General features: G+C 46.0%; 1 protein-coding gene across 1 annotated transcript in view; it reads right to left on the bottom strand.

Moving 5' to 3' along the window:
• CTNNA2 (catenin alpha 2) overlaps nt 1–16,057 on the bottom strand; it is a 633,745-nt gene that overhangs the window by 179,207 nt on the left and 438,481 nt on the right. Inside the window, exon 8 of the mRNA XM_056855155.1 lies at nt 4,968–5,048. Within this exon, the coding sequence (XP_056711133.1) occupies nt 4,968–5,048 (81 nt within the window). The remainder of the gene's footprint in view (nt 1–4,967; nt 5,049–16,057) is intronic.

The raw sequence follows: 16,057 nt of genomic DNA, 5'->3' as shown, positions 1-16,057 counted from the left end.
CTCTCTCTGGTGCTGCAAGAACAACACTGTGATGCCAGAAGGTGAGCAGACAGGTGTGGGGGTACAGAGAGAAGAATGGCTATCTACGGATGGCCAGAGAACCTATAAGAACCGACAGCTGCTACAATCAGCTGGATGCTTCTAACCAAGCAGAGCCGCTTTAAAAAAAATACTGTTTGAACATAACCCTGCACCAGGCTTACATCAATTCTTGGGTCAAGTACCTTGTGGTATAATGACGGCAGGGTCTTTTGGCAAGAATCTCAAACAAGCACTTACCCTTCATTCTTTCCCAGAGATAGAACAAATGTATGTGCTGTCAAGTGGCAACTGACTTGCTTCCAAGGCAGGGGAGTACCAGAGGTGGTTTGCCATTGCCTTCTTCTGCAGAATTTTCCTCGGTGGTCTCCCTTCCAAGTGTTAACCCTGCTTAGCTTCCGATATTGATAAGATCAGGGCATACCATACATTCTTCCCTCCCTCCAAGAGATAGTACTCAAGAAAAAACAAAACAAAACCCATCATTTGCTGCTGCCATACATGTTTATGGCTAGATCTGCGTACTGAGCTGGCTAAAATGTGAAGAGATTCCATCTCCCTGTGAATGATTTGATACTTCTTTAAAATCCCTTCCTGCTAGGAGATGGATGCCCTCACCTGGACACCCCAGGCTAGCCTGATCTCATCACATACTGGAAGCTAAGCATGGTGTAGTGGTCTAGAGCGGTGGTTTGGGGCAGTGGACTCTTATCTGGAGAACCGGGTTTGATTCTCTACTCCCCCACATGAGCGGCAGGCACTAATCTGGTGAACTGGATTTGTTTCCCCACTCCTACACACGAGGCCAGCTTGGTGACCTTGGGCTGGTCACAGCTCTTTCAGCCCCACCTAACTCACAGGGTGCCTGTTGTGGGGAGGGGAAAGGGCTTGAAAGCCAGTTTGATTCGGCAGAGAAAGTCAGCATATAAAAACCAACTCTTCTTCTTCTTGTTTATGTGTTTTTAACTGAATTGTTTTTTATCATTTTAATTGCATTTTTAATTGCTTAAATGTTTTAACGTTTTTATGTTTGCCACCTTGTGGACCCTGATCGGGTTGAAAGGTGGCAGTAAAATGTTTCAAACAAATTAATTGATTAAACCTAAAACAAACAGACAAAAATAAATGGTTGAAAAAAGGCAAAGGTGAATATTTGATTGGCTCAGAAAATATTGAAACCAGGCTGCATGGCCAATGGCTGAAAGCCACGGTCATAACTGTCAGCGCACTGCGGCAACCACAGCCAGGCAGAAGGCACAGAGGATGTGCAGCCCAGGTTGGTTCTTGGCATGCCTCACACCCTGCAAGGAAGAAACCCACATTTTTCTATCTGCCCTCCTCACTTCTATCCCTTCTGATGCCCCTGAGGTAGGGTTGCCAGGTTCCTCTTTGCAACCGGCAGAAGGATTTTGGGGCGGAGGCTGAGGAAGGGAGGGTTTGGGGAGGGGAGGGGAGGGACTTCAACGCCATAGAGTCCTGGCCATTTTCTCCAGGGGAACTGATCTCTATCGGCTGGAGATCAGTTGTAATGGCGGGAGATCTCCAGCTACAACCTGGAGGCTTGCAACCCTACCCTGAAGAAATCACAGCCTGTCGAACATGGTGTGTGTCTGCTGGCTAAGGACAATGTGCACTGTTTATCAATTACCAACTTTTTTTCTTCTTCTCTCTCTCTTTTCCATTTCTCCAAGAGATAATGCATGAAACCAAATAACTGGCAGCAGGGAATGCCCCGCTGTGGCGGAATGCTCCTGCCTGCCGTAGCCTGCCATGAAAGAGACTTTTGTTGTGTTATGTTTGACAAGCTTGTCTGTAGGGGAAGAGCAAAGACTCCTGCCAGTTGGTGCAACCTCCCATCAGACTTCAAACTCCCCGTCTTGGAAAAAGGGACCGACGGCCAGCACTATAGGCTGCTGCTAGTACATGCCAGCTTTCTCCTAAAGCATTTTGTTCGCAGCCTGGCTCCATTCCTTACCGATCACCCTGAGTAATACTTGGAGAGGATGCAGGGGAAATATATTGTGGAATACTGTGAAATAAATTGTTGAACTCCCTGCCCCAGGATGTGGTGATGGCTGCCAACTTTGAAGGCTTTAAGCGGGGAGTGGACATGTTCTTGGAGGATAGGGCTAGCCATGGCTACTAGTCAAAATGGCTACTAGTCATGATACATATCTATTCTCTACAGGATCAGTGGAGAATGCCTATAATATTAGCTGCTGTGGAACACAGGCAGGACAATGCTGCTGCAGTCATCTTGCTTGTGGGCTTCCTAGAGGCCCCTGGTTGGCCACTGTGTGAACAGACTGCTAGACTTCATGGGCCTTGGTCTGATCCAGCAGGGCTTTTCTTATGTTCTCTCCAGGACCAGAGGAGCAAGCCTATTATATTAGGTGCTGTGGAACACAGGCAGGACAATGCTGCTGCAGTCATCTTGTTTGCAGGCTTCCTAGAGGCACCTGGTTGGCCACTGTGTAAATAGACTGCTGGACTAGGTGGTCCTTGGTCTCATCCAGCAGGGCCTTTCTTATGTTCTTATATGTTTACTGCACATAGGGAAGATACAAAATGATGGCTGCCAGTGACCACAGACAAAAAACAAAAAAAACAGCAATTAGTGCAAGCAAAAAGTATTTAATATTTGAATTGCCCCTAAGTGTTTCACATACACTTCCTCAGGGGGATCTGATGAATAAAACATGCAATAAAATATTAACAGGTCTTGCCACGTAAGTTTAAAAGACGTCTATAAAATATCTAAAACGCTGCCATAAAAATGAGAAGCACAGCCGCTTCCACAAATATTTGCTCACTGCTGTGTGCAGACAAGATCTAGGAGTATGGGTGGACTGTAAGCTGAATATGAGCACTAAGTGTGATGCAGTATCAAAAAAGACTAATGCGGTCTTGGGGTGTGTCAACAGGGAAATAACATCCAAATCACAAGATGCCATAGTCCCGCTGAACACTGCATTGGTCAGGCCACACCTGGAATACTGTGTGCCGTTATAGAGGCCTCCCTTCCAAAAGGATATATTATAATACCATAGTGATATAACCACTATTATACCACTCAGGAAAAGCTAAACAAAATCACTCATTTGCTGCCACCATACATGTTTGTGGCCAGATCTCCGTACTGAGTGCGGTAAAATGTCAAGAGATTCCATCTCCCTGTTAGTGATTTGATACTTCTTTCAAATACCTCCCTCCGCCGCTCATGTGGAGGAGTGGGGAATCAAACCGGGATCTCCAGATCGGTGTCCACCGCTCCAAACCACTGCTCTTAACCACTACACCACACTGGCTCTCTTAACATACAGATCCCAGTGAAAACATGTCATTATTTTGCCGAGACAGTGTTTAAAAGACTGGAGAGAAACATTCATGTTGCACAGGAGGAAAAAAGAAGAAATTATTTTTAAATAGTCAGTCCACTGATCTTCACTTCCCCCAGCCACGTCTGCAAAAATTTTCAGAACCAAAGATTTGAGCCAAAGGAAAGACATCTATTCAACAGCCGACAAGAGATCTCGGCAAAGTCTCCAGTTACACAAAAGCTCATTTTCTTCAAACAGCCAGATTAGAAAGCAAAAAGAAACCAGGCCAAATAGATGTCATGCTTAATTGATTCTGATCCCAAGTATTTTGGATTTTATTTTTCAAGCATTCTTCTTCAGAGGGTTTTCAAATAGACGGCGGGCCTGTTTGATTTCAGCTGTGCTTTAATCATCCGGATGCTTTTTTTCCTGTTCAAGAGGGGAACATGGCAGGTTGAAGCTGTATTTTTATGAGGTTTTTGCTGTGAATGACCCTGAGGGTGCCCTGACGAGGATTGCCCAGGCTGGCCTGATCTCGTCAGTTCTCAGAAGCTAAGCAGGGATGAAGACCCTAGAAAACCCCTAGGGAGTTGCCGTAACTCAGTTGCGACTCGACGGCACTTTCCACCACCACCTTGAGGTCTGCTTCGGGCCCATATGGTAGGAAAGTAATTTGGGGAAAAAATATGAAAAAAATACTGTGTGTGTGTGTGTTTTTAATAGGATAATTTTTCATTAATACGGTCAATTGACAAATCACTTGTTGATACATCAGGCTATCTAGACTTGATAGTTTTGTACAGTAGGACTACAAACTGCTTGTATAAATAAAGGTGTACGATCAAAAAAAAACAACCCTTGGTTAACATTATCACCTTAAAACTTATAAAATTATAAAGTATATTAACAATAATTTTCCAACAAAGTATTGCATATTTTAATAGCAACAGCACAGAACTTGGCAGCTTGGAGCGTAAGCTGTGCATTTTCTCCTAACAGGAGCTTCTTTGCCTAAAGCTCGGTTGGATCTTCAGGGAATTTGCCAAGCAAGAGGGAAATAAGCTTTGATCGGACTTCACAGTAGAATGGGCAATGTATCGGTACATGTTCGATGGTTTCAATGTCCCCAGTCCCACAAGGACAAAACCTTTCTGATCTTGGGGTCTTCTTATATTTCCCTTCTAAAACAGCCGATGGAAGAGTTTGGCATCTGGTAAGGGTAGAGGCCTTCCTATAATTATTAGGCTCGAAATGGGAAAAATAAGCCGCAGGAGAGACTAAGTATCTAGATTTATCCGGTAATAAAACAAAATGGTGATTTTCCAAGATCTGTCGGTGTGTGTGGCCAGACTACATGCAGCCTCACTGTGCTTCCAAGAACAAGACTGCTGGCCAAGCGCATTTGCAGATCAACACTCCTGCCTCCGCAGCTTGTGCTCGCGAAGCGTATGCTTCCCGAAGGGGGCAGGCCCACACCGAGCCTTGCAAGAAGGTACTTGCCATAAAGAGGACACATCTGTCCAACTCTATTACCGCTCCAGCAGCCGACGGTCCCACCGACCGGGGCTTTCGTCACAGCTAACGAGCACAGCCAAGAACAAACAGTACCTGTCTCCGTAGATCTCTCGTCTTCTTGGTCATCTTGTCGATGGCGATGTTCAGCGGGTCTCCTTTCTCCTTCCTTCCAGTCTGGTTGAAAAAAAAAGAAGAAAGAAAACATATAAATTCCACCAACAGCTCATTTTAAAGCCCAGGCTTCTTAAACTTTTTCCACTCTCAACCCCTTTTCGCCCAAGTATTTTTTGCGCGACCCCGGGTATATATAGGTATATAAAATAGGTATACAAATCAAACATTTACTGATAATAAATCAGCACTACTTTTCATGCTAGTCGCGTCTGTTCATCCCAGTTCTTCGGAATACCCCCTCCACGTGGTCTGCCTGCCTATACATATTATCTGACAACTCCTCGTCTTTGTAGAGCTTTTTGCTTGGCTAGATTGAATGCTAATCCTTTTATGGTAATGCAGGGCAGAATTCTGAATATACCATACTCTGACAGGATCTGCCCTTGCTCTTCTGGCTCTATTGACTCATTAGCCCATGCCCTTTTGGAATGCCGCTTTTACGAGGAACTTCGATTGCACTATATTTCTCCCCTTTTAACATACAAATCCAATGCCTCTGTGACTGACATAATGCCTTTTTTACTAAGCGATAGGGACCCCAAGGCTACATTGTCAGTGGCAAGATTTGTTTCAGTCCTTATATCCCTCCAACACTAGATATATGCTGCTCAAGATCAATTGATCAAGGAGCTTCTAAGGGATAAAAGGAAAGGGAAAAGAATAATAAATGATAAAGAAATTTATTTTAAAACAGTTCTTTGGTATACATATAATTTTACCATTTATTAAAGACAAAAGCAAATTTGCACACTAATGAGATGGATGTGCTTATTTATGTTTACATAAAGAATTAAATCTTGGCGGAATAGTTGATCCTGCAGGATGGAGAGCATCTTCAGTGTTTTCCGTAATCAAACTATTATGTTTCTGTAAGAGCAGAAAACTTTGAATGTGCAGTAAAAACACTGCAAAAACACTGGCAGCGTTCGTTGGTGTTGCGTGGCGTGATGGCATGCACAGTGTAAAGTGCGCATGTGGTATGTTCAGAACCACGGCTGCAGTGAAGTCATGTGATGCAACACGGGCAAGCCCTGCCAGGAACACCTCGGATTCATTACATGTTTGATTTTGAATTAATTTTTGGTTGTTGTGCATTCAGAAACCTTTTACTGTTGCCAAATTTTTTGTGACCCCCACATTCAGTTATGTGACTCCATATGCGGTTGCGACTAGGGTTTCCAGGCCCCACCAAACAACCGACAGGAAATTTAGGGAGGCAAGGTTGGGGGCGGTGACCAGCGTCATCTACGCGATGACATCACTCACCATTTAAGCAGAAGTGCTGGCATGAGGCTTCTCCTGCCCCCTCCTGTTCCTCAGTCTCCAGGCATTCGGTTTCGCCCCCCCCCCCGCACCGCTCAGCTGTTTGGTGGGGCTGAGGGCTTCCTCTTTTGTTCTTCCTAATCTCTGCGGCTTCCTTGGCTGCCCAAACACTGCAAGCCTTCTCTGCCTTTCTTCCCGGGGAAAGCTGCTTGGGAAACCATGGACGTTGGGCAGAGCAGCTAAGATGCTCCCCCACCTACCGCCGCTCAGCTGTTTGGCAGCAGCATGGTTTTTTTCTTTAGTTTTGCCTTATCTCCGCAGCTTCCCTGGCCACCCCAGCGGTGCGAGCCTTCTCTGCTGCTCTGCCCGACGTCCCTGGTTTCTCAAGCAGCTTTCCCTGGGAGGAAAGGCAGAGAAGGCTTGCACCTTTTGGGCGGCCAAGGAAGCCGCAGAGATACAGCAGAACGAAAGAGAAAGTCTGCACCCCCGCCAAACAGCTGAGCTGTTGGCTGACTGGAGCTGGCTGCCTGGAGCCTGAGGAACAGGAGGGGGCAGGAAAAACCTCAGGCTGGCACTTCCGCTTATATGGTGAGTGATGTCATAGCATAGATGATGCCAGTCACGCCACCTCTCTTCCCCCGCCTACTTCCGCCCGCTGACCAGTTGAGAGTCAGTGGGCAACAGCAGCAAGGAGTGGTAGATTGCCCACCATAACCGGGCAGTTGGGAACCCTAGTCATGACCCACAGTTTAAGAAGCTTCGCTTTAAGCAATAAATGTGCTCAGCAATGTTCCAGAGATTTTTTTTGGGGGTGGGGGATTTCCTTATTCTATGGAGTCCACCCTCCAAAGCAGCCTCTTTCTCCAAGGGTTACTAGTCATGATGCATACCTATTCTCTCCAGGATCAGAAGAGCATGCCCATTATCTTAGGTACTGTGGAACACAAGCAGGATGCTGCTGCAGTTGTCTTGTTAGTGGCTTCCTAGAGGTACCTGGTTGGCCACTGTGTGAACAGACTGCTGGACTTGATGGACCTTAGTCTGATCCAGCATGGCCTTTCTTATGTTAACTTCTGCAATCCACTTTTTTAAAAACAACAAACAAACAAAAAAACTGTTTGCCTCTGTCTGAAATCCAAGGTTCTTTCCATATTCAGTTTTATAACGCGCTATTAAGGGGATAAGGGCTGAGTGCACCAAATTACTTTAAAACAAACCATAAAAAGGATGAAGAGGGGAGATTAAGGTGGCTCAGTAGATCACACCAAAGTTTTGTGCTAATGCATTATATCTCTGTACTGTAGCCTTTGCTCAAAAAACAAAAAACTAAACAAAATACATAAAACCAATACTCCTATAAAATGAATATTAAGAACTTCTAATCTCCATCCTGCCAACCAGCTGTGATGTTCAACATGATAATAATCAGCAAACAGCTTGAGGACAGAAGGAAAATGTTCCTTACTACCGTAACAAGGCTCACGTTGGCAGACATTCGAGCAGGATAAAGGAAACTACCAGTTAGAACATCCCCCCGTACACATACACGAATATCAAAGAAAAAGATCCTCAATGTAGATTTTTTTAAAAACATATGGTAGAGTGAAAAATTACTCTCACAGTTCATTACTTTTCATCCAACTCCCCCCCGTTTAAAAAAAAACTAACTAACAGTAAGGTTTGAAAGTTAAAAGCAAATAAATATTTAAGGTGGCTTCAAGTATGCAGTGACTGCAGTTTCTTTAAAGAGTCACAAATTTCTTAGAAGATTAAAACCATATCTGAACAGGGTCGCCAACCTCCAGGTGGGGCCTAGAGATTTCTCAAGATCACCATTGATCTCCAGATGATGAGCAACAGTTTCCCTGGAGAAAATGGCTGCTTTGGAGGGTTGACTCTGTGGTGTTATACCCTGCTGAGGCCCCTCCCTTCCTCAAATCCCATCCTCCCCAGGCTCCACCCTCAAAAATCTCCAGGTATTTCCCAACCCAGAGCTGCCAACCCTAGGATCCAAGCCAGAGTACAGTGAATGTAAAACTGTCTAGGCACTTAAGGTTAATTAGGTCTAGTTAACTTAAGGTTAATGCTGGAAAATTATCTGCCTTCTAGTTAGAGTTGCCCTCACTGCCCCTTACCTTAGCTTTACTTGGATCCAACTACAGCTGAGAGACTTGAACACATGACACTGCCTTATACTTGGTCCATCAAGGTCAGTATTGTCTACTCTGACTGGCAGCAGCTGTCTAGGTTCTAAGGCTGAGATCTTTCACATCACCTACTGCCTCTCTGCAGCAACACCTATCACATCAAAATATGCTGGTTTGGGGATGAAGGGTCTGGAAGAAGAAAGCACTAAGAATGAACATGTTGTATAAAAGGGGTTGCCAACCTCCAACAGGAGTCTGGAGATCTCCCAGAATTATAATTGATCTCCAGGCTGGGGGAAAAAAATGGCAGCATTGGAGGGTTGGCTCTATAGCATTATTCCCTCATGAGGTCCCTCCCCTTCCCAATTATGCCTTCCCCAGGAATTTCCCAACCCTGGAATTGGGAATCCTAATGTACAAGCTACTTCCTCACAACAACCTGTCAATGCAAACACAAATCACTAGAGTTGGGAGAATGTTAAAAGAGACTACTTGCATTACAAGGTTCCCCACCCCGTCACACACTGCATGCTCATCTTTAAACTGCATGTTTTAAAGGCCTTTTCAACACAGATGTGATGCTGGGATCTCTCACCTGGACAAGGCTACAATCAAACCATTCATATGGAGCATTCAAGGAGGATGGTCATAGAAGAAGAGTTGGTTTTTATATGCTGGCTTTCTCTACCACTTAAGGAAGACTCAAACCGGCTTACAATCACCTTCCCTTCCCCTTCCCTCCCCACAATCACCCTGTGAGGTAGGTGGGACTGAGAGAGTGTGACTAGTCCAAGATAACCCAGCTGGCTTCATGTGGAGGAGTGGGGAAACCAACCCGGTTCACCAGATTAGAGTCTACCACTCCAAACCACTGCTCTTAACCACTACACGACGCTGGAGGATATTTATTAAATCACTTAAGGGCTGCAAACAGGAACTTTGTACTTTGTATATTAAAAATGGCAAAAGACTAGAAACAACAACAACTCTATTTGTTCCATAATCCAAGTATTTTTCTTTCAAACTCCACATTGGAAGACAGAGAATAAACGACACTATAAAAGGCTTAAAGTGTAACAAGGGCAAGTTATGTTATCTTCGCTTCAGGCAGCTTTGTCATGGACCATCTGCTGTGTGCTGAAAGTATACGTGTTCATTAAAGTTTACTTTATTTAGCAAACTCTCAAAATGTTACTATTTCCAAAATGCACAACAGTGATTTTGAACTGGAATTCCTAAAGGATTTTCCTCCCTTCTAAATTCTACATTGCCCACCCCACAAAGATAATTAGAGGCATATCCCAAAGTAAGAAAATCATTAAAAAAAATGGTCTCCAATAAACTAAAGCAAAGATGGAAGAGGAGGAGGAAGAAGAAGAAGAGGTTTTTATATGCCGACTTACCCTTTTAAAAAGAATCAAACCAGCTTGCAATCTCCTTCCCTTCCTCTCCCCACAACAGACACCTTGTGAAGTAGGTGGGGCTGCAAGAGTTTAGAGAGTACTGTGACTAGCTCAAGGTCACCCAGCTGGCTTCATGTGTAGGAGTGGGGAATCTAACCCGGTTCATCAGATTAGAGTCCGTCACTCAAGTGGAGGGGTGGGGAATCAAACCTGGTTCTTCATTGTAGAGTCCACTGCTCTTAACCACTACGCCACACTGGCTCTTGCAACACAGTAATTAAACTGACATGGTAAAAGCAACCTTGTTTAACCCCTGTAGTAACATCCTATTGCTATCCACAAATGTCCTCTTGAGCACCACCAGTTTCACATCTGACTGGCAAGGAAACAAACAAACAAACAAAAAAGTTTCAGAAGTCCATCCCACACACCTGGGATAAAGATAACCTATAGTGAACCAGAAACTTGTTATAGGGACTTTTTGGCAGGACAGGGCACCTCATGGGAAACCCATAGCAATCTGGGTAAGAACATAAGAAAAGCCATGCTGGATCAGACCAAGGTCCATCAAGTCCAGCAATCTATTCACACAGTGGCCAACCAGGTGCCTCTAGGAAGCCCAGTAAAGGTCTAGACTCCATTTGTCTTGTTTTCCCCAGTGACATGCCAGAATCTCCAGTCAAGTGTGATCTCCTGGTACTGCAACTAATCTTCAGGTGACAGTAGGATTGCCAGCTGTGGGTTGGGAAACACTGGAGATTTGGGGGTGGAGTTTGAGGAGGGCAGGGTTTGAGGAGGGGCGGAACTTCAACAGGGTATAACTCTGCACAGTAGGGCTGTCAATTCGGTTCGGCCCGAACTGAAAATCAGCCGAATTTCCCTTGATTCGGCGGTTTTTAGTTCGGACGGATCCGAACTCAAAACTGGCGGGCAACCGGGGGGGCCGAATTCAGCGAGTTCGGGAGTTCGGCGAATAAATTCGGCCAATTCGGCCGTCAGTAAGCAGCATAACCGTCAGTAAGCAGCATTCTCCTCCCCCGGCCAATCGGTGGCCAAGCTGGGTCTTCTTCTGGCCAATCAGTCAGGATTGAGTGCTGGAGGAATCAGCTGATGTGCGGCCGGCCGGGGAAAGAGAGAGAGAGAGGGAAATCCTCATGTGTGTGTGAGGGGGTGCTTGTGCACATTTGCTCCTTTCCGTGGCTGCAGGGGGCGCATTTTTTGGGGTACCGACCCCAAACTTTCAGGGGATATTCAGACAGGTTTTTTTAAGAGACTACCCAAGTTTTGTAAACATTGGGTCAGGGGGTCCCGAGATATGGGCTCCCCCCTTTTTTCTTTCCATGGCTGCAGAGGGCGCATTTTTGGGTGTGCCGACCCCAAACTTTCAGCGGAGCATCAGACTAGGCTTCTTAAGATACCCCCCAAGTTTTGTAAACATTGGGTCAGGGCCCCCCGAGATATGGGCTCCACCCCTTTTTCCTCTCCCCCCTTTTCCATTTTCGTGGCTGCAGGGGGCGCTTTTTTGGGGGTTCAGCCCCCAAACTTTTGTCATAGCTTCAGAGAATCCCTCTTAAGAGACCACCCAAGTTTTGTAAAGATGGGTTCAGTGGGGGCTGAAATATTGGCTCCCCCCCCTTTTCTCTTTCCATGGCTGCAGGGGGCGCATTTTTGGGTGTGCCGATCCCAGACTTTCGGCGGAGCTTCAGTCAAGGCTTTTTAAGAGACCACCCAAGTTTTGTAAACATTGGGTCAGGGCCCCCCGAGATATGGGCTTTCCCCTTTCCCCTATTGGGATGAATGGATCACCCTCGAGAGATGCATACATATGGATCTTATATTGGATACAAATGGAATCATATTGGATTACCCAGCCTCCCAGCCCCTCCTGCTGGAACAGAAGACAGCCACAGTAAGACCCCTTTGGGGGCTTTAATCTATATTTTTTCTTTTCTGTGTGTGTGGGGGGGGGGGAAAGCAGAGTCTGTGTGTGTGTGTGGGGAGGGAGCAGTTTCTGTGGGTGGGGGGGGAAGCCAAAGGGGGCTTTTGCCGGTTCTGCCTGGGGTGTGTGTTCCCCCTCCAGTCTCTCTCTCCCTGGCTTGAGGGGGGGCTTCATTTTTATTCTTCAGGTTTTTCCTCATTCATAAGATCAGTTAGGTTATTGATGCTTGCTCAAAACTGGTTTTCAAATGGTGACTTAAAGAATGCATCTGCCTGGTCCCAAGTCCAATGCAAAAGGAGACATTCCACCCCCTCCTGCTCATTATGCATAGCTAGCTGCCTCTGTCCCTTTCCATGGTATGCAAACTCCCAGGTGTCAGGTGTTGCTATGCACTGTTGCAAAGGTTTTGCATTGCGTGCTTGTGTTGCTTTGCAGTTGTATTGTTTTGCAAAATTCTTCACACCTGCCCCGCCCTTTGCATATTTGCAAAGGGGTTGCTCTGCAGTTGTGTTGCTTTGCAAAGTTCTTAGCACCTGCCCCGCCCTTGCTCTCATCAGCTGTTTGTCGGCCGGGAGCTTTGTGCGTGGGCGGCAAGCTCTGCGGAGAGATCCACATTAAGGGTGGGGGGGACCCCTTTCAGGGCCCATATCTCAGCCCCCCCTGACCCAATCTTTACAAAACTTGGGGAGTCTTTCAATATACGTCCTTTGAAGCTCTGCTGAAAGTTTGGGACCTCTAAGCCCAAAAATGCCCCCCCCCCCCGAGCCGCGGAAAGGCGCGGTTGTGTTTTTAATGGCTTTATTCGGCCGAATTTTTTTCCCGAACTTCGAATTCCCGCCGAATTGAACGGATCCGAAGTGGGGGAGTTCGGACTTCGGCACGTACCGAACCCACAAGGGCCAAATTCGGCCGAATCCGAACTGTACCGAATTTTTTTTTTTTTTGACAGCCCTACTGCACAGTCCACTTTCCAAAGTGACTATTTTATCCAGGTGAACTGATCTTTATTGCCTGGAGATCAGCTGTAATCCCAGGAGATCACCAGCCACCACCTGGGGGTCGGCAACCCTAAGTGACAGAAAGCTGTAATAAAATATGTTAATGACCCTGCAATTCCACCCCCCCCCCACACGTTTTCTTCTGCAAAAATGAAACAACACCGAATCAAAAGCTCCTGGGGCTTGCTAAGGGTTTTTTAGATCACCATCTGTTTCAGCTTCTTTATTTCACCCAATTAGTCACCATACATATACATTGTATGCATTTATGAATTATACAGAGTTGGAAGGGGCCACCAGGGTCATCTAGTCCAACCCCCTGCACAATGCAGGAAATTCACAACTACCTCCCCCCCACACCCCCAGTGACCCTGACTCCATGCCCAGAAGATGGCCAAGATGCTCTCCCTCACATCATCTGCTTAAGGTCATAGAATCAGCATTGCTGACAGGTGGCCATCTAACCTCTTCTTAAAAACCTTCAGGGAAGGAGAGCTTACCACCTCCCAAGGAAGCCTGTTCCACTGAGGAACCGCTCTAACTGTTAGAAAATTCTTCCTAATGTCTAGACAGAAACTCCTTTGATTTAATTTCAACCCGTTTGGTTCTGGGGCACAGAAAACAACTCGGCACCATCCTCTATATGACTGCCCTTCAAGTACTTGAAGATGGTTACTATATCCCCTCTCAATCTTCTCCTCTTCAGGCTAAACATACCTAGCTCCTTCAACCTTTCCTCATAGGATTTGGTCTCCAGACCCCTCACCATCTTTGTTGCCCTCCTCTGGACACGATATCTTAAATTGCGGTGCCCAAAACTGAACACAGTACTCTAGGTGAGGTCTAAGCAGAGCAAAGTGATACCATCACTTTGCATGATCTGGACACTATACTTGTGTTGATACAGCCCAAGATCGCATTTGCCTTTTTAGCTATCGCATCACACTACTGTTCAGTGTTTGGTCTACTAAGACCCCAAGTTCCTTTTCACACACACTACTGCTCAGACAAGTCTCCCCCATCCTATAATTATGCATTTGATTTTTCCTACCTAAATGCAGAGCTTTACATTTGTCTTTGTTGAAGTGCATTTTATTAGTTTTAGCCCAGTTCTCCAGCCTGTCAACATCATCCTGTATCCTGGCTCTGTCTTCTACCGTATTTGCTACCCCTCCCAATTTAGTATCATCTGCAAATTTAATAAGCATCCCCTCTATTCCTTCATCCAAATCATTCTGGGGTTTACCTCCAGAAGCGCCACATCAAGACGGGACTCTTTAGTACACAATCGTTTGGGGGTCTGAGTGCTAAAGCATCCCAGCGCAATGCGGCCTTTCCAGGGTAAACCCGGATGTGACATACTCGCGTCAGGCACGGGATTGTCACCCCAGCCAGAAGAGAGGGGGGACCTGGCAACCCCATGGGATACTGCTTGATAAGATGTTGTCGTTCAACGGGGCCCACATTTTTCCAAAGAAGTCATTTAGAAGATCCAAGGCTGGAAGCTAATGTCTCTTGCTATAGTAAAGTTACTACAAATAAATAGTAGTTTATTCACGTGGGGTTTGAGAAGAGGAGACAGCTGAACAGGGGCTTACCACAAGGTAACTCACTCTCCAAAGCTGTCAGTTCCTCTGGGGGAACAGATCTCTGTAGTATGGAAATTAATTGCAATTCCAGGGGATTCCCAGGCCCCACCTGGAGGCTGGCAACCCTAGCAAGGGAGCATGACACACACCCTTCCTAGAATCCACACATAAGTGTGCTGTTATGGGCTGGCAATAGGGTTGCCAGGTCCCTCTTTGCCACCGGCGGGAGGTTTTGTCGGCTGGAGATCAGTTGTAATAGCAGGAGATCTCCTGCTAGTACCTGGAGGTTGGCAGTCCTAGCAGGCAAAGCCAGAAGTGCCATCAGATAACAAGGCCACGTAGGGGGAGGATTTCAAACAAAGGGTTTGAAAGTCCTCTTTTTCCTCCACAAAAGGACCCTCTGCTGCCTGCTCCAGATAATGGTTCAATTTCAAACACCAAAGTGGCCCCGCTTTTCCAAAGAGTTCTTCAAGAAGGTGTTCAGAAAGTGCCCTTCTTTTCTAACACCAAGGCCCAGAGTTTTTGCAGCTGATGCAGAAGTGAAAACTAACGCTGGTTGGTGAACAGTTTCAATGACAAACATATTATTACTGTCCTTCAGTGTTACTACTCTGAAGATGCCTGCCACAGTTGCTGGCGAAACGTCAGGAAAGAAAATTCCAAGACCACGGTTACACAGCCCGGATAACCTACAAGAACCAATGAACTCTGACCGTGAAAGCCTTCAACAGTATTATTACATGTTGTCTGCCCAAAACATCCTCACGTAATTTACCCAGCAAGAGAGAGCCGGACAGATTGTCTATCGATCCAACAGCGATAGGGCCTTAATATTCATTTCTTCTTCCTAATCCCCCCTCTTCCCCCCACCTCCACAATCGTCAGGGAAGATGAGTCCATTATTCACAGCTCATTCAGAGCCTCAACATCACACTCTTCCATTAAGGCATGCATTACCACTAATACACAACCCCCCCCAACAAAAATATTTCTTTCCAACTGGAAAAACATTGTTGTTCTTTGAAAGAAGTCTCATATTTCATGACTGACCAGGAGCAATGCAACAGGAAGAGGAAATAAAGTCTAAAAGTCTAGTCTTTGGAACAGTTCATAAGAACGTGAGAACGTAAGAAAGGCCACACTGGATCAGACCAAGGGCCATCCAGCCCAGCAGTCTGTTCACACAGGGGCCAACCAGGTACCCCTAGGAAGCCCACAAGCAAGACAACTTCAGCAGCACCTTCCTGCCTGTGTTCCATGGCCCCTCATACAATAGGCATGCTACCCTGAGCCTGGAGAGAATAGGTGTACATCATCACTAGTATCCATTTTTCCTAGCAGCCATGAATAGCCCTCTCCTCCATGAACATGTCCACTCCCCTCTTCAAACCGTCCAAGTTGGCAGCCATCACCACATCCTGGGGCAGGGAGTTCCACAATTTAACAATGTGTTGTGTGAAGAAATCCTTTTATTTGTTTTGAATCTCTCACCCTCCAGCTTCAGCAGACGACCCGGCATTCTGGGATTAAGAGAGAGGGAGAAAAGCTTCTCCCTGTCTATTTTCTCCATACTATGCATAATAGACCTCTATCATGTCTCCCCTTAACCGCCTTCTTTCCAACTAAACAGTCCTAAGCTTTTTAACTGCTCCTCATAGGGCAGTAGCTCT

This window comes from Euleptes europaea, chromosome 9 (assembly GCF_029931775.1).
Source record: "Euleptes europaea isolate rEulEur1 chromosome 9, rEulEur1.hap1, whole genome shotgun sequence".
NCBI classification, from domain to species: Eukaryota; Metazoa; Chordata; class Lepidosauria; order Squamata; family Sphaerodactylidae; genus Euleptes; species Euleptes europaea.
Note: the sequence above shows the minus strand (reverse complement) of the source record. Positions and strands in the feature narration are given on the sequence as shown.